At 36.7% G+C, this 25,105-nt stretch overlaps 1 protein-coding gene and 1 gene segment (V, D, J or C); both read right to left on the bottom strand.

Moving 5' to 3' along the window:
- Positions 1–2,196: 2,196 nt before the first annotated feature.
- LOC130244204 (T cell receptor beta constant 2-like) lies at positions 2,197–6,378 on the bottom strand. The segment is given in 4 exon segments: positions 2,197–2,259; positions 2,367–2,470; positions 4,255–4,605; positions 6,293–6,378. Coding segments are annotated over 3 exon segments (357 nt in total).
- Positions 6,379–12,708: 6,330 nt separating this feature from the next.
- LOC130244680 (M1-specific T cell receptor beta chain) overlaps positions 12,709–25,105 on the bottom strand; it is a gene marked incomplete at its 5' end in the record, with an annotated part of 70,631 nt that continues 58,234 nt past the window's right edge. Inside the window, 4 exons of the mRNA XM_056477199.1 lie at positions 12,709–13,364; positions 14,718–14,821; positions 14,921–14,935; positions 15,043–15,378. Of these exons, the coding sequence (XP_056333174.1) occupies positions 13,347–13,364; positions 14,718–14,821; positions 14,921–14,935; positions 15,043–15,378 (473 nt within the window). The remainder of the gene's footprint in view (positions 13,365–14,717; positions 14,822–14,920; positions 14,936–15,042; positions 15,379–25,105) is intronic.

Below are 25,105 nucleotides of genomic sequence, written 5' to 3'. Positions count from 1 at the left end.
TACTTAACTCTGACTGGTCAATTACAACATTAAAAACTATGTAATTTTTAGAAATCAAATGCTGAAACATAATACAAGCTCATCCAAGTACTTCAAAACATCTTGCCGATTAGTAAGAGTATTCAAATCCATATTTAGATGCTTGTCTTTCATTTAGATGATTGTCTGCTTTACTTAAATAAAAGAGTTAATAAATGATTACAGCTCAAATCAGTCTATTCTATCTGATTGTTTACTTTTGTGGCTATAACGGTGTAGTAAGCTGGATAATGTATGCTGGTGGTTGTTTTTGCAAAATAAAGCTTCAGTCTGTCAAGCTTTTTTAAGCTGTAGATCAGATTCAGAATCAGAATCTTTATTGTGATTGTACAAAATACAACAACATTTACGTTTGCCCTTCCCTTCAATGCAGTCCTATTTATCTAAAACAATAACAACAAAAATAAGAGATAAAAAAGATAAAATGGAAACAATAATTAATTATAAAAGGAGTAACAATACAATACTAGAGGAGCGTATGATGTACGTATAAAGTGGCAATATATATATATATATATATATATACATACTGCATTTTATAGCAGCTTTCAAGTTTAAAAGTGAATAAAACGTTGGCCAGAAGGGCATACAATTCAATGTCCATGCATATGTATTGATGTATTGGATTTTAATTTACTTGTATTTTCATAACGCATTAGTACATTTTGAACTATGATTAATAAATGCTGTACAAGTATTGCTTCATTTGTATTAGTAAATACATTAACTGACATTAACTAATGGAACCCTATTGGAAAATGTCATGTATTTACAAAATCAACACGCTGTCTTACTAATTCAGTCACATAAGTCACATAACTCAATATGTTCACTTTCCTTGTTCCAGGAATTTTGAGAAAAGCTCACATTATGAGTGATATACAGTTTAAAGTCTTACAAAGTATTTTCCCCTTATTGCAGTGGAAGATTTTTAAATAACTATAACAACCCACACTTTCCAAAAGTGCAGATTTTCCACTGCACAACACACACTGTATGCAGATGCCTTCTGTTTCTCATCAAACAAAGGTCTCAGAAGAAAAGGCTAAATATTTTAGTCATAGCAGTAGTTCTGCTGGATTCTACCTAAATTATTTCTTATAATTAGCTGTTCATTTCTGACTGTAGTTTCAGGCTATGCCTTACACTGTTGTGTTATTGTGTAACAGATAAACAATAAAAAAAAATGTGTTCTGATTTATGATATTGTAGGAATGGGTTTTAAACCACAGCGGTTCGAACTGTAGTTCTGCCGAATGGGCAGTATTAATAGCTATAAATGTGGGAGAGCGCTGATATTATGTGATTGTATTGTATTGCTATATGGAACAGTTAAGTGTTGATGTTAAATCAAAAGTAATTCACAAATACTTGATAATGAGATGATTTAATGACAATAATTCTCTGGTTACAACTGAATTAGTTACAAAATAACTGTATAAAATGATCAAATATGAAATAATAAAACATATCATATAAATTGTACCCAGCTTAAATGTAAAATTAAAGTTACCAGATGTAGAAGGAGAGACACAGGGGGAAGGAGAGAGGGACAAAGAGAGCAGGCCCAGAAGTTAGCCTGATTGCAGTAGAGTCAGAGAAGATTCAGAGGAGGAGAGGAGCAGAGGAGGAAAGCAAACCAGGAAAAGACAGGTCAGGAAAAGAAAAGAGCCAAAGCAGCGTTACCACCTATTTTGTATCTTTCTTGACCATGTGACTAAAGCCCAAAATGCTGAGACATTCAAACTGACCAATCAACATGTGACCACATCGTAAAACCCCCAAAGTCCACACACCAGGCCCTGATCTTATCAGTATCTGCCTTTGGAGTCAGTATGGACCTTCTTGAGTCAAAAAGACATGTTTTGTCATGTAAACAAACGCATATAATAATTTACCCTCTTACAATATTTATTTGTTTATTATTCAAAGCAGAGAAAGAAATATATGTATAAATGTATCATTTTAAGTCATACAAAATAGAACTAAAAGCAATCTAGTAGAGTGCATGGAGTACGCACAAATATTAAAAATATTATTAAACATACAATTTTAAACAATAAAAAAACGACAACAAAAAAACACACATTTATATATATATATATATATATATATATATATATATATATATATATATATATATATACTTAAGGCCTCTAGATTTTTGGACAGGTTCGATGTATCTCACTCTTCTGGAATTTCTTTTGTCTTCATTGAAAACTGCAGGGAAGGATGGAATCATAAATACTGTATCTGATCATCCAGCTATTTATTCTATATTCATATTTTACGGGTAAGATGATGTACATAATGTTATCAGGGATTACCTTGAGTTTCCAGATCATAGCAAACACAACCAGTGCATACAGGAAGCTCTTGCTGAGAAACACGATGTAGCCAAAGCCAACCAGCTTCAATCCCTTCGGCCTCACTAAAAACACAAACATGTACAAAAATACCTGATAGATTGCTTTGGTTTTTCATATATTCATATGTGTCAGATAATGTGTTATATTGGTTATAATATAATGTGTTGCGCTATTATTACTTTATTACAACAAGGTTTTTATTATCGAGGGAAAACAAAATCCCAAAACTACATAGCGTGTAGGATATGCAGAAGTATTAGCCCCCCTTTGATTGCTTTTTACTTTTTTAAATATTTCCCAAATGATGTTTAACAGAGCAAGGAAATGTTCACAGTATGTCTGATAATATGTTTTCTTCTGGATTCTAATTACCCTAACCTGCCTAGTTAACCTTATTAACCTTAAACATTTAAATGTCACTTTAAGCTGTATTGAAGTGTCTTGAAAAATATCTAGTCAAAAATTATTTACTGTCATCATGGCAAAGATAAAATAAATCAGCTTTTAAAAATGAGTAATTTAAACTATTATGTTTAGAAAATATGTGTGTTGGAAAAATCTTCTCTCCGTTAAACAGAAATTAGGGAAAAAATAAACAGGGGGGCTAATAATTCTGACTTCAGCTGTATATCTGTGTGCAAAATGTGCAGACAAAATGCATACTTGGGAGTGGCCAAGTCAAACCCCTGACCTGAATCCAAATAAAATGCTGTGGCATGACAAAAACCCCATCAAAATGGGGCTGAATTACAACAATTCTGCAAAGATGAGTTGGCCAAAATTCCTCCACAGCACTGTAACAGACTCATTGCAAGCTATCGAATATGCTTTAATGTAGTTGTTGGTGCTATGTGTGGTCATTAGGTTTACTTTTTCACACAGAGCTATGTAGTTTTGAATTTAGGTTTTCTCTTAATAATAAAAACCTAATTTTAAAACTGTTTTTACCTGTTGTTTAACTTATATTTGATGTTGTTTGGTAATCTGAAACATTAAAGTTGTCTCTACACTGTAAAAAAAAATATATTATTATTTTACAGTTTATTTACTGTAAAATAATTAATATTAAATTACAGAAATTTACCAGAATGTAGAAAGTGCGAATGTAGAAAGTATTGCATTGTATATTGATATAAGGTGCTGTGTACAAGTGCGTATGAGAAAGTATTGCACATATTTATTGCACAGTAGGGGAATATTTAACTGTTCATAAGGTAGACAGCCTGAGGAAAGAAACTTTTCCTGTGTCTGGCTGTTTTTGTGCTTGGTGCTCTAAAGCGCCGACCAGACGGTAACAGTTCGAACAGGTAGTGTGCTGGGTGTGAGGAGTCCAGAGTGATTTTGCGAGCCCTTTTTCTCACTCTGGAAGAGTACAGTTCTTGAAGTGTAGTGTAATGTAATATTCGTTATTTTACAGTATATTACTGTAATTTAACAGCCGTTGTTTTTTACGGTAAATAAACTGTAAAATTAAGATCTATTATAAAAATAAGCATTATTTCTTTAGGTGCAATGTACTCATCTATATGCATGCTTATATTATGTTCATTTTACTGCAAAACACATGTGCTGCATTTAGTTTGCTGGTGAGTTTAACAGTTTTCATTATCTAATTAATTTTCAGACACTTCCCATAACCCTGTATACATGCAGTGCAAAATAATATTAAAGAACATGTAGTAATTATGTATGTGTGTAATGTTCTGAAATGTTATTGTGCAGTGTATATTAATTTTCCTAGCTTTTAAATTATAAAATGATGCAATGGCAAAGCAGCATTTCCATGCTTTTGCATATTTATTCAAACATTAAATCATAATAACCTGCTAATTAGATCTGTACAAACCTTTTTGACCTTTGATGGTGTTGCTGACATTGATATAATGATCTCCGTTGTAGAATTGGACAGTGCAGGTGAATTTATTGATGGGATCCATCCATTCTGAGACATAAACTTTCATTCTGCTGCTGATGTTGTACATTAATGTCGTCTTGTCCTGTATGGCTATGTGGTCCGTCGATATATTGTCCTTTCTCTCTTGGTCGTTCACTTTCCAGCTCATGATCACATGATCGGGATAAAAGCCGGTCGCCACACACACTAAAGTTGAGAGTTTTTTATCTTTCTTATTCTGAGAACAGAGTTCTTTTGGAGAAGGTGGCAGGATCTTGACTTTAGGTTCAGTCACATTTGTGGCTTAAGAGAAAAAAATTTACCATTATGATAATTATTATATAGTAATTACTATTGTATACAATAAAACTGATTTTATTATACAACAAATACTATGTGGTTACTCACTGCAAGCTTTATAACTATTGCATATACGGATAAAGTCAGAATTATTAGCCCCCCTTTCATTTTCTTTTTTAAATATTTCCCAAATGATGTTTAACAGAGCAAGGAAACTTTCAAAGTATGTCTGATAATATTTTTTCTTCTGGAGAAAGTCTTACTTTTTTTATTTCGGCTAGAATAAAAGCAGTTATTAATTTTTTAAAATCCATTTTAAGGTCAAAATTATTAGTCCCTTTAAGCTATATTTTTTTCGATAGTCTACAGAACAATCCATCGTTATACAAAAACTTGCCTAATTACCTTAACCTGCCTAGTTAACCTAATTAACCTAGTTAAGCCTTTAAATGTCACTTTAAGCTGTATAGAAGTGTCTTGAAAAATATCTAGTCAAATATTATTTACTGTCATCATGACAAAGATAAAAAAAAATCAGTTATTAGAAATGAGTTATTAAAACTTTTATGTTTAGAAATTTGTTGACAGAATATCTCCTTTAAACAAAAATTGAAAAAAATAAATAAATAAATAAACAGGGTGGCTAATAATTCTGACTTCAACTGTATGCATTAAAATGCTGGACAATAATTCAGGCTGTTATAATTCTTTTTTCATGAATTTTTCAATGCTTTGTTTTTCATGCTGCTTTCATGTTCATAAATGATGCAGCTTATTTAAAAACATCTATTTTTACACTGAAGTAGATACTTCTACATTAAAAAAAAATCAGCTAATTAAGATTTCGTATTTGGGTGTTTTTCATTTATTTACAATTTTTAATTGCATTATAGAACCTTGATCCCTGTTTTGCCTTCATTTGATGTCAAATTTCACCTTTGCAATTTAACAAAGTGACTTTTATTGACATGTTAGTAGTTTGAAACAATGTAGTGTAAAGTAATGTTTTGTACTAGCAGTTTTTTTACCAGGTTTTTATGTCATAATTTGCACTACCAACCCAGAAAATCATTTAAAACTATTTAAACTATTAAAAATGTCATTAAAATTCACGGTAACACTTTATTTTGATGGTTCATTTGAGTATTAGTAGACTGTCTGCTTAACATCTGTTGATGTGGCTGCTAAACAGCCATTTAACTGACTATAAGAAACTTTGCAAGTAGATGTCAATTTACACTAACCCTAACCCCAACACTAACCCCAACCTAACAGTCTACTTATAATCTAATGAGAATTAGTTGCAATGTAACTTAAATTCAACAAACGGACCATCAAAATAAAGTGTGACCTAAGTCACTTTTGCAAACTTTTTCAGCATCAAAAGTTGATGAAAAAAGGGCCAGCATCCCATAATGCAATTTAAATCATGAAAAAACAAATCTATGTTGTTCTATAATTCACTTACTAAATAGACAGCATATAATCTATAATCTATGAAAACAGTAGGAATTTAGCATGAAAACCTCGTAACATAAATAATTTAGGAATGTAACCATATTTTAGAGGTCTGTGGATGTACTTTTAGCTTTCTGTAACCAATTTTGATTCATTTGCATGCCATATTTATACACCAGACAATCCGACATTTAAACAATGTCTATTTAAATATTAATAAATTCAGACTTACCTAAAACTGTCAGTTTGGTTCCTTTTCCAAATTCTAGTTTTGCGTAGCTAGTACACGATGATATATATCATTACCTTAACCTCAACAACTAACAGCTAATAATGGGCAATGGTACACTGTTTTTTGGGGCCCCTTTTCAGTTTGAGACCGTGCAAAAGCCATAGTGGCCTCCCAGCTGTTACTCAGAGAGGCCTCTTTCAGCAGCAAGTATAGCACACTGAAATGTTTTTAATGTTGTTGTGGAATATTTTTAAGAGTGTTTTGTTAAATATGCAAATAGAGTGGACCCAAGACCAATCAAAGGGGAACGTTCTTGGGCCGATAAGTGGATGAATGTCACTGAATTTGATAAGATAGCATATTAAGTACTATTTACTAATATCATTTCTGCTTTTAGTTAAAAAAGTAATCAATAAGTCTCCATTTTTTGTGGATGTATGATCTCAGTTGCACTCAGCTTCTTGCACCGATCAATGTTCTCATGATTGAAATGTATTATTGCCTATTGACATGTTAATGTTCAGATACATTGTTGTTTCCTTTTAGTTCATAATAATGTAATATTTATGATAGCAATGAATAGTACAACATTTCTACTATCTCTATATTCTAAATGTGCTGTCTTTAACTATTATGTACTTGTATCAAATAAAGTTGCTGTGCTAATTTTGCCGGCGGCTAGCTCTCTGCAACTCTCACATGGTCACCCACTGAAGCTAAGCAGGGCTGCGCCCGGTTAGCACCTGGATGGGAGACCACATGGGAATGCTGGATTGCTGCCGGAAGTGGTGTTAGTGAGGCCAGCAGGGGGCGCCCAACCTGTGGTCTGTGTGGGTCCTAATGCCCGAGTATAGAGAAGGGGACTCTATACTGCTCAGTGAGCGCCGTCTTTCGGATGAGACGTTAAACCGAGGTCCTGACTCTCTGTGGTCATTAAAAATCCCAGGATGTCCTTCGTAAGAGTAGGGATTTAACCCCGGCATCCTGGCCAAATCTGCCCACTGGCCTCTGTCCATCATGGCCTCCTAATCATCCTCATATCATAATTGGCTTCATTACTCTGTCTCCTCTCCACCAATCAGCTGGTGTGCGGTCTGGCGCAAAATGGCTGCCATCGCGTCATCCAGGTGGATGCTGAACACTGGTGGTGGATGAGGAGATTCCCCCCAATGTGTAAAGCACTTTCAGTGCCCTGAAAAGTGCTATATAAATGTAAGGAATAATTATTATTATTAATTTGGTGTAGAAAGTTAAATATGGTTAAAAGAACACTCCACTTTTTTTTTGAAAAAGGCTCTTATTAAACTTATTTTATCAAAAGCAACACTTGATGTTTCATATCAAATTAAGGCTATTTTTCATTGACTCATGCGTGATTTCAGAGTTGTGTTCACATTTAATGTCAATACCATCATACATTTCTTAGATCTACAATGCATCTACAGAAAAACAAAATGGCTACTACAGTAAATAAACTCCATAAGTTTTGTGAAACAAATGCCTAAAATGTCAACACTGTCATCCAATTTCTAAGAAAATTTCAAGAATTGTTCATTTGTATTAGCTAGATTGTATTAGCATCTATCATCTACAGAAAAAAAAACAAAATGGCTACCACAGTACATAAACATCATAACATTTGCTAAAGGAATGCTTAAAATATTAACACTGTCATCCAATTTCTGAGGAAATTTTGTTTATTTTGTATTAGCATCTAGCATCTACAGAATAAAAATGGCTCATACAGTTCATAAACTTCATAAATTTTGTGAAAGGAATACCTAAAATGTCAACGCATCAGATTTAAAAACAAATCTGAATCTGAATAAAAAGAAAAGACTTAAATGTCTTCAAAAACAACAAGCTCACTGTTTGTTGTGATTGTTTTAATTGATAGATTAAATGTATTTTATAGTAAAGTCTACACATTCATGATTTCTTTAACACCATAAGATGTGTCACCTTCATCAAATGAATATTTTGATAATTCAATTAGCTAGTTTAGATTTGTTGAAAAAAATGTGCGAAAACACAATTTGTCTGCTAACATGAGAACGTGTTTTGGAATGTTAAAACATCTTGATTGCTATTTTAATGTCTATTTTAAGTGATGGCAAGGGAAAAAAGTTAGGACGTTGTGTTAAATTGTATCTCAGTAGCTGTTATATACAATTATCTATTTCATTGGTCTCTGCACATTTTATACCCTGTAAAAAATGCATGGTTTCACACAATCAATTTGTGTCAGGACAACATGAAGGAAATAAGTTAACGTATTATTTTATGAATTTAAGTAAATTAAACATTATTCCCAAAAACTCAAGGTTAGTGTTGTTTCAGCTCATTTTAAATAAGGAGTTTGAACAAACAGCAAACTTAATTTTTGAGTCTATTTTTTTTTCAGTTTTGCACTGTTTTGTCTTACTTTTCAAGAATCAAAGAGGTTTGTTCGGTCAACAGAAAGATTACAATTGTAATGATTTGTATTTCTAATTGAAGCATAATAAATAAATGCAGATATGTGAAAACATAGATCTTCACTATAATGTAAAGTGCATTGTAGGGTTGCACGGTTTACCGGTGCTATGGTAGTATCGCGACACTATGGCTCCAAAATACTGCCAATGCCACTGTAGTTTTTTTAACCAACCCAGGCTCGTTCTGAAAACGTAGTCCAGTGGACGTTTCTGAAGACTGCAAATTATGTAGCTGGAGGTACGTATGGCTGTATTTCATTTTTTAAGCGAACGCTACGGGGCAATATGATGCCGTTCCTTTTAGCGCTTACCGGCTGACCTCTTACCTTCGTGTGGAGGGCAAGTTCATAACAAGTTCATAACAGGGTGAGAATGTGGTAAAGTCTGAAAACGTGGTAAAAATCAGATAAGGGCTTTTCTTTTTCTGGACAGTTTTGTAAATTGTTGGTTGGGTTTAGGGAAGTAAGCGGGCAGGCGGGTCAATCGGTAAAATTGGTTGGAATAAGAAAAGGAGGAGGGTGGGTCGTCCGGCCGATTGGCCGGGCGCCCAGTCAATCATTCAGCCAGTCAGACGGACAGACGGTCGTTCAACAGTGGCCTCTGGTGGGTTTACGCGAGAACAGCGCAGGCACGATCAGCACTCTCGAGAGACATTTGAGAAGCGAAAAATCTCACACAGCGGCCTCTTGTGGATTCGCGAAAACAAAAACTGCAAAAATACGTACCTCCCGGGACGTATTTCGCTGTCTCCAGAAACGTCCACGGGACTACTTTTTCAGAATGAGCCTGGGTTGTTTTTAGCGGTAGTATCGTCATTAACGGTCTATATATAATACATAATTTTGCATGTGGAAAAGTCCCTAAAATGCTCATACGTTTGTGCAACAATAGACCATTTTATTTTAATAGTCCGTGGAGCCCTTTAAATTTGCAAGCTTTCTGATGTTTTCTGATGTTTCGAACGCACATCTGAATCAGTTATTTCTGTTCCTCTCAATATGATTTAGTAGCTACAAGAACCGCGACAATCTCTTAAAAAGAACGACTCACAAAGTTAAATTTTGAGTTACTTTGGATTGTTGGATAGTTAAGGCAAAAAAAAAGCAATAGATGAAAAACTCAAAATAGCAACAGGACACAATTTTTGACCACCTCATATAGTCTAATTTTGTTGGAAAAACGCTTCTTTTTGTAACAAATTTCATTCAATATAATTTGTATCTTTATTTTAATGTATTTTTTGTTGGTCAGTTATCTACAAAATAAAAAGAATGAATAAATTGTAGGTGAAGTGATGTGCAAATAATATTTTTTTTCAATAATAAGGGAATTTGAATTAAATTTAAGACCTATTATAACATGTAAAATATAGTATATCTGACAGTTTTCAATTACAGTATCGCACTACTACTTGGTATCATGATACTTAAGCAGGTATAGTATCGTAAGATGAATTAATGGTATCATGACAACCCTAGAGCATTGTATCAAATAACTATACAAATAGCAATGTCTTCAATATACAGTGTGTCCAAATGAAAAAAAAAGACAAGTTTAGATCATTTTTCCCCAATTATATTAATTGGTGGAGCCTAAACTGGCAATAAATTAACACAGCTGTGTTTTTGCAGAATTCAGTTTTATTAAGAAGATAGAAAAAATGCATCAATTTATTATTTCAAAGTTGGATTTTTTCTATCCTCATAATATCACACCCAAATATATGGATTTATAATGAGAATGTTTTAGTGTTTTCACTAGGGCCACTCAGACCACATTGGATAGCTAGAGAATATAACCAACAAATTACATCATCATTACTATGATGCTTTCATTCAAATCATTTCAATTCAAGAGTTCACACTTAGCTGATGATTAATTATAAGCTTGTTTGGCATGCTGTCCCGGAAGAGAGCCCTGAGCTCATAAGATCCTCGAGCCCAGGGCTCTCCCTCCCGTTGCAAGGCGAGAGGCGAGTTTGAGCTCAGGTAGATCTCGAGAACTCCCCCGCTGTAATAACCAATGAAACGGCCAGGGATTGCTCTTAAGAGATAACCATTTACTAGGAGCATGTCTATAGTGCCGGTTTGGATTAGTCAATTAACTTATGTTGCATGTTTTTTGGATGGTGGGAGGAAACTGGGGAACCCGGGGGAAACCCACGTGAGCCTAGAACCAGAGACATTCTTGCTGTGAGGCAACAGTGCTAAGCACTGGGTCACCGTGTCACCCATCTAGGAAGAAGGAGGAGTAGGGGTGGATGGGGGGATTCTTCAAAACGAAGATAGCGGTGGTACGTAACCCAGGGTATTTGTAGTAGCTTAGGAGTTATCTAATTGGTGCATTGAGAATTGAATAATGCGGATCCAGCCGCTAGCAATCATAAGCACGTGATCCTCTCGAAATGAGTTTATAACTAAACTTCACATATCAAATCAAATGTATTTGGGTTCTCTGGGACTCAAACCTATCACCTTCCTTGGTAATCAAACTTTCATTGGGAAGCAAACGGATGATTTTCCAAAGCTTTGACACTGTTGTTGAAATAATACACTGTAATTCAATTTTTGAGTTAACTACACTCATTTTATTTGATAAAGTTGACTGTTAGGTTTTACAGTGTAATAAAAAAAGCAACTGTATCACATGCATTATAAAATGAATGATAATTTGCCATGTGGATAGTTTCCATATATTATGAATTTTATTGTGTATGAAGCGAGTTAAATTAAAAGAATAAAGTACAGTAACGTTCAGTGAGTAAAATGTTTCAATATATTCATATCAGTCTTGCCTAAGTTAGTCTATTTTACTAGTATAGTACGCTATCACATTATTAGAAAATAGCAAGGAAACAAGCAAAAGAAAATAAAAACAAACGTTATTTTATGATTATTATGATCTGTATTGTTAGCATATTTTCATTGTGATAGATATTTAGGAAAGAACAGTTGAAATAAAATGGTAACATTTCACAATAAGGTTTAATTAGTTCACACGCTAACTACATTGCATTCATAAAGCAAACAATGCCTCTACCGCTATTCTTAACCTTAGTCAATTTTAATACATAGCCAATAAGTTACATTTCTTAACATTCAATGCACTGTGAACTAATGAACAAGCACACTGTAACAAAATATCTGTAAATTTACCGTTTTACATAATTTGTGATTCAGATTTATGCTTTTGAATTGCATTATGGGATCTTAATATTTCCTTTATATAATGTTTTAGTGTTGAGCAGTTTGAAAATGTTGTTGACATGGACATGGGCAATATGAGCGATCGTCCAGGGCGGCATCTTGTTGGGGGCGGCATGGGAAGACTTGAGTAAAAGATTTGAAATCAGATTTACTTTATGCAAGTGTATTGAATGGTTATCCCAGAATAAAGACATTGGGGGCCATTAATATTTGCCGTCTTTTGCACACGCAAGTTTGTTATTCTTTATGTGCAACCGAAGCAACGCTGGTGAAAACAAATTGACGCATGTGCGCAGAAAGCCATTCACACGCGCTGATCCTGATCCCGGTTGTTTACATGCACGCAAGTCGACAAAACGGAAGTTTATATAATATGATGATGTTACTAAGCATGGCTATAAGGCAGAAAGGAGGGATAATGAGTCAGGGAGGTAACTAAGACTTCATAACATTAATTCTCGGCCATGAGTCGGGTCTAAGACAACAGATAATTATATAAAACATGTATTTTGTGTATTCTATAGAACTTTCATAATCATTATTCATGCAAAAGTCTTGATTTCTGTTATTTATTTTGAATAATAATTGCCTATTATTATTATTATTATTAATAACAATAATAATAAACATAATAATAATAATAATAATAATAACAATATAATAATATAATAATATAATAATAATAATAATAATAGTATTATTATTATTATTATCTTATAACAACAACAACAACAATAATAATAATAATAATAATAATAATAATAAAAAACAAATTGTTATTCATTCATTTTCTTTTCGGCTTAGACCCAGGGTGCCATTTAAACTAGAATCGCCACTCGACATAGTTTGAAGTGATATACCGCCTGGGATGGTAATGTAAATTACGACATTAAAACTGGTCATATTTTTTGTTTTTCTGTTATTTTAAAGATACTTAATTCTATATATATTATTTCTTAAACATTATAATGTTTTAAACTATATAAAAGTAACTTTAGGATTTTTTAGAGATTAATTTTTAACATCAAAAGTTGAAATAGCATCCCATAATGCAAATTATATCCATAAATTAACTGTTAATCACGAAATATGAAGCCTGTTAATTAATGGATATGCTTTACAGTGCAAAGAACAATTGTACCAACACCAACCAAGGTAAATGAGTGCTGTACTTTAATACTAATTTATGCTGTTTAATGTAATATTATTAACAAAAACGGTAAGACCTTATTGTAAAGTGTTACCAATGAAATAAAAAGTCTCAGTTATATATACAGCATTGTCTATACTGGATGGAGTAAACTGATGGTGCTTTCTGATTACTCCATCAATCCACAATCCATCGGCGATCACGATCAGATGATTCAGTCATCACTTCCCATTTGAACCCTGTAAAACACGACACAAACATTCATTCAAAATACCTATTTCAAGTAGAATCTATCATTCTATCTATCTATCTATCTATCTATCTATCTATCTATCTATCTATCTATCTATCTATCTATCTATCTATCTATCTATCTATCTGTCTGTCTGTCTGTCTGTCTGTCTGTCTGTCTGTCTGCCTATCTATCTATCTATCTATCTATCTATCTATCTATCTATCTATCTATCTATCTGTCTGTCTGTCTGTCTGTCTGTCTGTCTGTCTGTCTGTCTGTCTGTCTGTCTGTCTGTCTGTCTGTCTGCCTATCTATCTATCTATCTATCTATCTATCTATCTATCTATCTATCTATCTATCTATCTATCTATCTATCTATCTATCTGTCTGTCTGTCTGTCTGTCTGTCTGTCTGTCTGCCTGTCTGTCTATCTATCTATCTGTCTGTCTGTCTGTCTGTCTATCTATCTGTCTGTCTGTCTATCTATCGTTCTATCTATCTATCTATCTATCTATCTATCTATCTATCTATCTATCTATCTATCTATCTATCTATCTATCTATCTATCTATCTATCTATCTATCTGTCTGTCTGTCTATCTATCTATCTGTCTGTCTGTCTGTCTGTCTGTCTATCTATCATTCTATCTATATATCTATCGGTCTGTCTGTCTGCCTATCTAGCTGTCTGTCGGTCTGTCTGCCTGCCTGCCAGTCTGTCTGTCTATCTGTCTGTCTATCTATGTATCTGTCTGTCTATCATTCTGTCTGTCTGTCATTCTATCTATATATCGTTCTATTGGTTTTTCTATCTATCTATCTATCTATCTATCTATCTATCTATCTATCTATCTATCTATCTATCTATCTATCTATCTATCTATCTATCTGTCTGTCTGTCTGTCTGTCTGTCTGTCTGTCTGTCTGTCTGTCTGTCTGCCTATCTATCTATCTATCTATCTATCTATCTATCTATCTATCTATCTATCTATCTATCTATCTATCTATCTATCTATCTATCTATCTATCTATCTATCTATCTCTCTGTCTGTCTGTCTGTCTGTCTGTCTGTCTGTCTGTCTGCCTATCTATCTATCTATCTATCTATCTATCTATCTATCTATCTATCTATCTATCTATCTATCTATCTATCTATCTATCTATATATCTATCCATCCATGAATCCATCCATACATCCATCCATCCACTGTGTTGATATTTCTACTCCAAACACATCATATGAAAATATACACAGATATTGATCAAATTAAGCAATCGTTTTAAAATGCTCAGTTTTTCTGGATGGTGTAGGTTTTAGTGAAATGTCAATATTTGTTTTATTCTGTAAAGTTCTTTACCTTTCTCCATACAAACACAAAGATGATGAGGCCATACAGTCCACTCTTAGCAATGGTCACGCCATATGCCAGCTTCATCCACTGTGATGACTTCACATAACTGTCTGGAGATTAAACATTACATGCAATTATTACCTTAAATCGGCATTAGCAATACATGCTGGAAAGCTATACAATAAACATTCATAATATCAAATCCTTACCTCTGTCATATCCACCTGTAATAAAAAAAAAAAAATTACAATATTAATTAAAACCCGGAAATCATTGGATGTATACCTTTATACAAACATCATACACATAGACAGCACTGTATAACTCTTACCTGCAACTCCATATACAGAAGCTGAGTGTTCAGTTGTTTCAGATCCATTGTAATAGGACACAGTACAGGTGAATTTGTTTGTTGGTTTTTTCCACATCTTTTGAGAGACTTTTAGTCTGCTGGATATGGTGTATCCTTCGGAGGAATTAAGGGTGGCATGGGGGTCTGTTGCTACATCTTCCGTTATTTCTTGTTTTCCAACAAACCATGCTACTTTCACATGGTCTGGGTAGAAATCTTTAGCCAAACACACAAGTGTGATTTTTTTCTTACAGGACTCCTTTCTAGTTGCGTTTAAAATCTTTACGCTTGGGACACTCTTGGGAATGTCAGGATCTGTAAAACAATGAGGCAAATGTCAATACCACATTACAAAATTCAGTTACTCCAAAATAAAAGTAAAACATTGCACATGTTTTTTTATTTATTTGTTTACATTTATTTATACATTTTTAAAAAATACAACTTAGTTTGTCTTTCAGAAATTTTTGCAAGCAGGTTTTTAAGTCAAAAATAGAGATAATTAAATGTACTTGTTAATTATATGAAAGTAACATAGTCTGTTAAGTTGTTGTATTCAGCCATTTTGTCGTCAAGTTCACTCTTTAAGCCCATTCTACACTTAGACTACATATTATTATTAATTTTTGTTTATTAAAAAACAATAAACAACACAATAGATTTCCTGTTGCAAACTATATGAACAACATAGTAATAATCTTAAACACTTGTGTACACAAAACACTATGTGTACGTAAAGAAATAAATGACTACACATCTTTTAAGCAGCAAGTTACGACACCTAACAACAAAAACAATGATAAAACAGTATACAAAGTCGGCATCAGTGGTGTAGTGGTTATTCCCGTCTCGTGGTCCTATACTGATCCTTCCCCTCTCTCTCTGCTCCCCATGGTTTCCTGTCAATAATCTACACTTTCCTATCCATTAAAGGTGAACCCCCGAAAAAAAAAAATTATATATATCTAGTCATCCGTTTGCTTCCCAATGAAAGGTAGATAGATAGATAGATAGATAGATAGATAGATAGATAGATAGATAGATAGATAGATAGATAGATAGATAGATAGATAGATAGATAGATAGATAGATAGATAGATAGATAGATAGATAGATAGATAGATAGATAGATAGATAGGTAGGTAGGTAGGTAGGTAGGTAGGTAGGTAGGTAGGTACTGTAGGTAGGTAGGTAGATAGATAGATAGATAGATAGATAGATAGATAGATAGATAGATAGATAGATAGATAGATAGATAGATAGATAGATAGATAGATAGATAGATAGATAGATAGATAGATAGATAGATAGATAGATAGATAGATAGATAGATAGAATTACAGTGTATTATTTCAACAACAGTGTCAAAGCTTTGGAAAATCATCCGTTTGCTTCCCAATGAAAGGTAGATAGATAGATAGATAGATAGATAGATAGATAGATAGATAGATAGATAGATAGATAGATAGATAGATAGATAGATAGATAGATAGATAGATAGATAGATAGATAGATAGATAGATAGATAGATAGATAGATAGATAGATAGATAGATAGATAGATAGAATTACAGTGTATTATTTCAACAACAGTGTCAAAGCTTTGGAAAATCATCCGTTTGCTTCCCAATGAAAGGTAGATAGGTAGATAGATAGATAGATAGATAGATAGATAGATAGATAGATAGATAGATAGATAGATAGATAGATAGATAGATAGATAGATAGATAGATAGATAGATAGATAGATAGATAGATAGATAGATAGATAGAATTACAGTGTATTATTTCAACAACAGTGTCAAAGCTTTGGAAAATCATCTGTTTGCTTCCCAATGATAGATAGATAGATAGATAGATAGATAGATAGATAGATAGATAGATAGATAGATAGATAGATAGATAGATAGATAGATAGATAGATACTGTAGATAGATAGATAGATAGATAGATAGATAGATAGATAGATAGATAGATAGATAGATAGATAGATAGATAGATAGATAGATAGATAGATAGATAGATAGATAGATAGATAGATAGATAGATAGATAGATAGATGTTTTTATTTATATAGTTTTTTCTTAGCTACAGAACAAACCACCATTGTCCAAAAAACTTCCCTATTTAAACTTACTAACTTTCCTAGTCAACCAAATCAATTTCAAGTCTTTAAATTACACTTTAAGCTGAATGCTGGTATCTTGAGAAAACAATATACATCCAAAAACATAAATGAGTACACGCCTTTCGAATATCAATATTTTCATTAGTTTATCAGTGAAAATAGCCAATATATGTTGGTGCATTTAAATAAACATTAAACAGTTATATCCATCAAAATAAGAGTTTGGTCACCTTTAGAAATTGATTTTTGACAAATTTATTATTGCAAAGCATCATATAGAAAATTAGAAAATATGAATTTAAAAGATCTGTGAGGGATATACTCATTTATACTGAGCACTGTATGATGTACTGTCATCATGGAAACGACAACAAATAATAATCATTTCAAAGAAGGGTGAATGATTTTGACATATATAGTTAAAGTCAGAATTATTAGCCCCCCTGTTTATTTTTTTCCCCATTTATGTTTAATGGAGAGAAGATTTTTTTTTCAACACATTTCTAATCATAATAGTTTTAATAACTCATTTAATAACTGATTTATTTTATCTTTGCCATGACGACAGTAAATAATATTTGACTAGATAGTTTTCAAGACACTTCTAAACAGCTTAAAGTGACATTTAACTGCTTAATTAAGGTTAATTAGGATAACTAGACAGATTAGAGTAATTAGGCCATTGTATAATGATGGTTTGTTCTGTAGACTATCGTAAAAAAATAGCTTAAAGGGGCTAATAATTTTGACCTTTGTTATGAAGCGGACAGGAGACAGAGGTAAGGAAACGTTAGGGTGTTTATTAAATGACAACAAGGAGCACATGAAGGATAGCCAGGAGGATCAGGAATGATGTTGGGGTCTTTTCCTCCGTGGCTGGGTAACAGGAATACACGAGGATGGACAGCACACACCAGACACAGCTGACAGAGGATGACACAGACTTGGAAGGACTGGAAGACAGGACGATTCGGGTGGACCAGGAAGACTAGGAGGAATACAAAGAGAACAGGTAAGTAAAGCGTTTGTTTTAGCTGAGGATGACTACGCTGAGTGGTCGCTCAGTTGTCCGCTTTCGTCGAGACGAGCCCGGACAATGAGCGACTGGAGTGCTGTGCTTTTATCTGGTGCTCGTGAATGTGATGCAGCTGTGTGCTCATTAGAAGTCAGGTGATGGTGATCTTCGTGAGTGGGGATCGTGAGAGCCTGACCAATCCGTGACAGTACCCCCCTCCCCAGGGCCCGCTCCTGAGGGCCGACACCTCCGACGCCGTGGTGGTCTCCCTCTGCCTCTAGGCGCTGGGAACTCAGGGTGGCTCTCATGAAACTCCACCATGAGACTAGGATCGAGAATATCAGCTCTGGGAACCCATGTCCTTTCTTCGGGGCCGTACCCTTCCCAGTCCACCAGGTACTCCAACTGGCCACCACGACGTCGGGAACGCAAGATCTCCTTCACTGCGTAGACGGCTCCTTCTTCTAGGAGCAGTGGAGGAGGGGGTTCCTCTTCGTGGTCAGGCTCTGTGGAGGGAAGAACAGGATCGTGATAGGGTTTCAGGAGTGATACGTGGAATGTAGGGTGAATACGGTAGTGAGAGGGTAATTGTAGTTTGTAGGTGACGGGGTTAACCTGTTCCACGATGGTGAAGGGACCAACAAATCGGGGACTTAACTTGCGAGAGGGCAGTCGCATGCGTATGTCCCGGGTGGATAGCCACACCTTTTGTCCGGGTGTGTATCTGGGTTCTTCAGACCTTCTTCTATCGGCGGTTACCTTGCTTCGACGGACTGCCCTCTGCAGATGTTGATGAGCCTCGTCCCAGACTCTCTCGCTCTCCCGGAACCAGTGATCCACTGCGGGGACATCAGATGGTTCGCCATCCCAGGGAAAGAGCGGTGGTTGGAAGCCCAGGACGCACTGGAATGGCGTGAGTCCGGTGGAGGGTTGCCGCAGTGAATTTTGGGCATATTCTGCCCAGCCCAAATACTGGCTCCAGGAGCTCTGGTGACCACTGCAGAAGGTCCTCAGGAACCGTCCCACCTCCTGAATCTTCCTCTCTGTCTGCCCGTTGGTTTGGGGATGATATCCAGAAGAGAGGCTGACGGCCACACCTAGGAGCTTGAAGAAGGCTTTCCATAGACGTGAGATGAACTGTGGACCTCTGTCCGACACAATATCTTCTGGAATACCAAATGACCTGAAGACTTGATTAAAGATATTGTCGGCTGTTTCAAAGGCTGTGGGAAGACCTTTCAGAGGGATTAGTTTGACAAACTTTGAGAATCTATCTACGATGACTAGAATACAGGTATTACCTTCTGACGAGGGGAGGTCAGTGATAAAGTCCACTCCTAGGTGTGACCAGGGACGGTTCGGAATCGGCAAGGGATGGAGCTTTCCAGCGGGTAGATGACGTGGGCTCTTGGATTGGGCACAGTCCTTACAGCCCTGAACATATTGCCTCACATCCCTTGCCATGTTTGGCCACCAGAATCGTTGGGATACTAGCGAGAGAGTATTGTTGATCCCTGGATGTCCAGTGCCTAGCGAGGTATGTAAGGAGTGGATCAGATCTACCCGGTGTTCAGGTGGTATGAACTGCCGATGAGGAGGGCATCCCGGCGGAGCAGGGGCTTCCGGAGTGGCAACGACTGGAGGAGCGTTCCAGGTGATCGGACAAATGGAGATGTGTTCGGGAAGAATCTTCGTTGGGAGTTCTTCATGATCGTGATGCTCGTGTAAACGAGAGAGAGCGTCTGCTCTTAGATTCTTGGGTCCTGGACGATAGGAAATGGAGAAATCAAAACGTGAGAAGAAAAGTGACCATCTGGCTTGACGTGGACATAGTCTCTTGGCCTCTTTGATATATTGGAGGTTTTTGTGATCTGTGATCACCTGGAACGGATGTTTGGCTCCCTCCAACCAATGACGCCACTCCTCCAAGGCTAGCTTGATTGCTAGAAGCTCCCTGTCTCCTATGCTGTAATTCTGCTCCGCCGGGCTCAACTTCCGAGAGAAATAGGCACAGGGATGCAGTCGGGGCGGTGTATCATGATGTTGGGATAATACTGCCCCGACGCCGGTGGTGGATGCGTCCACTTCCACCACGAAAGGAAGATTTGGGTCAGGATGAGTCAGGAGTGGGGCCCTTGTGAACTCCTTCTTAAGAAGGCGGAAGGCTGCGGCTGCTTCTTTGGTCCACTCCAGTCCTTTGGGTTTACCCTTGAGGAGATTAGTGAGAGGTGATGTAATCCTGCTGTAGTCCTTGATAAACCGTCTATAAAAGTTAGCAAACCCAAGAAACCTCTGGAGCTCCTTAATGGAAGTGGGTTCTGACCAGGATAGAACAGCCTCAATTTTCTTCCCATCCATACGTATACCGGTTTGGTCAATGATGTATCCCAAGAAATGAATCGACTTCTGGTGGAATGAGCATTTCTCCGCTTTGAGGTAGAGGTGATGTTCTCTCAATGTGTGTAGGACCTCCGCAACGTGTTGGCGATGTTCGGCCTCACTCCGGGAGTAAATGAGGATGTCATCTATGTACACTATTACAAAGTGGTGAAGAAACTCCCGGAGGACTTCATGAATGAAGTTTTGGAATACGGAGGGGGCGTTGACCAGACCGTAAGGCATGACCTCATATTCATAGTGGCCAGTAGGGGTCACGAATGCTGTCTTCCATTGGTCCCCCTCACGTATTCTTATCAGATTATACGCGCTGCGGAGGTCCAATTTAGTGAAGACTTTAGCTTCTCGGAGCTGTTCCAAAGCGGCTGGTACCAGAGGAAGGGGATATCGGTATTTTACTGTACCGTTATTTAGGACCCTGTAGTCGATGCATGGACGCAGCCCTCCGTCCTTCTTGGCCACAAAGAAGAAGCTTGAGGCGGCTGGTGATTTTGAGTGACGTATGTACCCCTGACTCAGAGCCTCCCTTATGTAATCTTCCATTGCCTGATTCTCTGGAAGCGAGAGCGGGTAGATCCTACCTCTTGGCAACTGGGCATCTGGAACTAGGTCGATCGCGCAGTCCCATGGCCGATGCGGCGGTAGCTGGGAAGCTCTCTTGGGGCAGAAGACATCATGAAAGGAGCTGTACTCCTTAGGAATGTGGATAGACTGCTTCTCAGGAGGACTCTCGACCGATGTTGTAAACAAAGAAATGGGGTTCCGACCTTGAAGAGGGAGATTTGGAAAACAGGTAGGTGTACATCCAGATCCCCATTTCTTTATCTCTCCTGTGCCCCAAGAGATGATGGGATCGTGCTTCACCAGCCACGGGCGCCCTAGAATGATGTCCATATTTGCACCCTCCAGAACCAGAAATTGAATCCTCTCTTGATGTAACAACCCCACTTGAAGAAGGATGTCTTCGCATTGTCGATGGATACGGGTCGAAGATCGAGTGCACTGGGTTATCGGTTGTATCTGGTATATATGCGAGGACGCCTCAGTACGTAGGTGGAGTTGACGACAGAGGGATTGGGAGATGAAGTTCCCTGCTGACCCGGAGTCGATGAGGGCTGTGACAAGGAGAGAAATAGAGGCAGTAGTTATTTGTACGGTGGTAGTAAGTGGTTTACATTGTTCAATATTCGTACTGAATACACTCACTGAAGTCCGAATGGGACGAAGGGGACACTCCATACGGGTGTGTCCACTGACACCGCAGTATAGACACAGACCCCGGGTCAGCCTCCTCTGTCGTTCCGCTGATGTCAGTCTTCCAGACTCTATTATCATGGGTTCTGGTTCTGGAGAGGCTGTTGACTCAGGCGATTGGAGGAGTGCAGACGAGGGGGTGATGGTGTCCTGTTGATAGGAACGGAGACGATCGGAACATCGGAGAGAATGTTGGATGAATCTCTCCAGACCCATAGTATCATCTAATGTGGCCAGCTGGATTCGGAGAGTGGGTTCCAAGCCGAGCCGGTACGTGGTCAACAACGATCTCTCATTCCATCCACTTGCAGCTGCTAGAGTGCGAAACCGGAGAGCATATTCCTGTGTAGATAGAGTACCTTGCTTTAGATGATACAGCTGCTCTCCAGCGGCTACTTCCCCATCAGAACGTCCAAACACCTCTTTGAAATACTCCGTGAAGGTAGTGATGGAATTCATGACCGGCCCGGCTTGGTTCCAGATCGTCTCAGCCCATTTAAGTGCAGGCCCAGAGAGTAGTGATACGATGTAGGCGATCTTTGACTTATCTGTGGGATATAGAGAAGGTTGCATTTCGAATATGAGGGAACATTGTAACAGAAAACCATTGCACTCCCCCGCTCCGCCTGAGTAGGGCGCTGGTCGGGCCATGGGACTGGAAGGAAGGGCCGAAGAAGAAACTGTGGAGGCGGAAGTGCTCGGTGCTGGTGGTGCGTTGGAAAGTGGAGCTGGTGGCTGTAGAATCCGCTTCAACTGGTCCACCAGCTCTTGAAAGTGATCGGGGGTGCTCATGTTGTCGTCGTTATTGGTCCGGGCTTCTGTTATGAAGCGGACAGGAGACAGAGGTAAGGAAACGTTAGGGTGTTTATTAAATGACAACAAGGAGCACATGAAGGATAGCCAGGAGGATCAGGAATGATGTTGGGGTCTTTTCCTCCGTGGCTGGGTAACAGGAATACACGAGGATGGACAGCACACACCAGACACAGCTGACAGAGGATGACACAGACTTGGAAGGACTGGAAGACAGGACGATTCGGGTGGACCAGGAAGACTAGGAGGAATACAAAGAGAACAGGTAAGTAAAGCGTTTGTTTTAGCTGAGGATGACTACGCTGAGTGGTCGCTCAGTTGTCCGCTTTCGTCGAGACGAGCCCGGACAATGAGCGACTGGAGTGCTGTGCTTTTATCTGGTGCTCGTGAATGTGATGCAGCTGTGTGCTCATTAGAAGTCAGGTGATGGTGATCTTCGTGAGTGGGGATCGTGAGAGCCTGACCAATCCGTGACAACCTTAAAATGGGTTTTAAAAAATTAAAAAACTGCTTTTATTCTAGCCGAAATAAAACTAATCAGACTTTCTCCAGAAGAAAAAATATTACCAGACATACTGTGAAAATTTCCTTGCTCTGTTAAACATAATTTAGGAAATATTTACAAAAGAAAAACAATTCACAGGGGGCTAATAATTCTGACTTCAACTGTATATATAGTCATCTTACTGCACAGATGGAATCTGGTAATGATAAGGTTGAATTTCTACAGTTTATTTGCTTCTACAACAGGAAAACCACAGACAACCTTGCAAGAAACTAATTTATCTGTATGTGCCAGTTTGCAGTTATATGCACCTCATGGTAATCTTACTTTACGAAGAACAAAATACCAAATTTAATGTGTGCATTAAATCAATAATGCATGCAATAAAGTCAATGATTTATACAGTAAATCTTGCATAACAACATGAGTTGCCATTTTAGATGAGCTATAAGCTAGTGTTTTATTTCATACATTACTTAGTACTGTATTTTCAGTCATTAACACTGTCTGAACACCGAAAACGGACTAACACTAATATTATCTTAAATTAACGCAGCTCAACTCAAATATTACAAAAAAACTAAAAGAATGTATTACTTTCTTACCCAAAACAGTAAGTTTGGTCCCCTCACCAAAGTATGCAGGTCTGTTGTTCACATTGTTGAACAGTTACAGTAAAACTCTTCCTCTCACTTTAATCTCCTTATATTAAGATTATGACACTTAGAACAGACCATTAACGTGAACACTGAGTTTCAGTGATACATGTAAATACTATTCTCAAGTAAAATAATTAGCTTCAAAAACACTGTAATATTATCAACAATTTAGGTTAACACAAAATTCTACTCGTATGCCGGTATTTCTGCCTAATTCACCTGAACACGCATTATTCAAGGCACTTTATATAGTTGGGATTTAGTTTAACTTGCTATTTAGTACATTTCTCCCTCACAAATTAACCAAAGCTAACACCAAAACACAAGCAAACAAAACAAATATCCTTACCTAAAACTGTAAGTTTGGTGCCACTGCCAAAGTATGCAGGATCGCCATAGTTCACATTGATTGCAAGCTACAGTTAAAACCTCAACCATCAGATCATGGGAATTTTCCCACTTATTCTACTACAACTACATATATTACTAAAGACAAGTTAACCACTCAAATTAACATAATTTTAAACAAATAATAAAATCAAGTTCTTACTGATGACAATGCTTATTTTACTCACCTAAAACTGTAAGCTTAGTGCCATTGCCAAAGATTGCTGGATTGGCATTGTTCACACTGATTTTAGGCTACAGTTAAAACCCTCAGCGATATCATATGAACAATGAGACTTTTATACAGTATATCTCAACTATATTGTCATTCAGCAATATTGAGTCCACTTATTTAAACTCACCATTATTTTTGATATCTAATAATTAAAAAAAACTTTAAAATAAATATCAGAATAGCTAAATTACTCACCCAGAACTGTTAGTTTAGTGCCATTTCCAAAGTATGCAGGGTCACGATTAGTCACATTGATTCTGAGCTACATATAAAACCTCAACTATACTTGACATACCTTTAACATTTATCCCACTATTTATCACTTGAATATTACACCTACTGCAGTCATTCTAATTCATAAGACCAAAACTTTAGGTTACAAACACCAAGTATAAAACTGAAACTACTCACCCAATACTGTTAGTTTAGTGCCACTGCCAAAGTATGCAGGTTGAGATTGTGTCACATTGATTCTGAGCTACAGTTAAAACCTCAACAATATTGGAGATCGCTTTTAACATTGACTGTTGTCTAACTTGAAGAGTACACCTAGTGCATTCATTCAGATTTATATGGTCAAACTTCTAGAAATCTCACATTACTCACCTAGAACTGTTAGTTTAGTACCATTGCCAAAGAATGCTGGGTTG

Source organism: Danio aesculapii, chromosome 17 (genome assembly GCF_903798145.1).
Source record: "Danio aesculapii chromosome 17, fDanAes4.1, whole genome shotgun sequence".
In the NCBI taxonomy this organism is placed as follows: domain Eukaryota; kingdom Metazoa; phylum Chordata; class Actinopteri; order Cypriniformes; family Danionidae; genus Danio; species Danio aesculapii.
The sequence above is the reverse complement of the archived record's forward strand: the minus strand, read 5'-3'. Positions and strand labels throughout refer to the sequence as shown.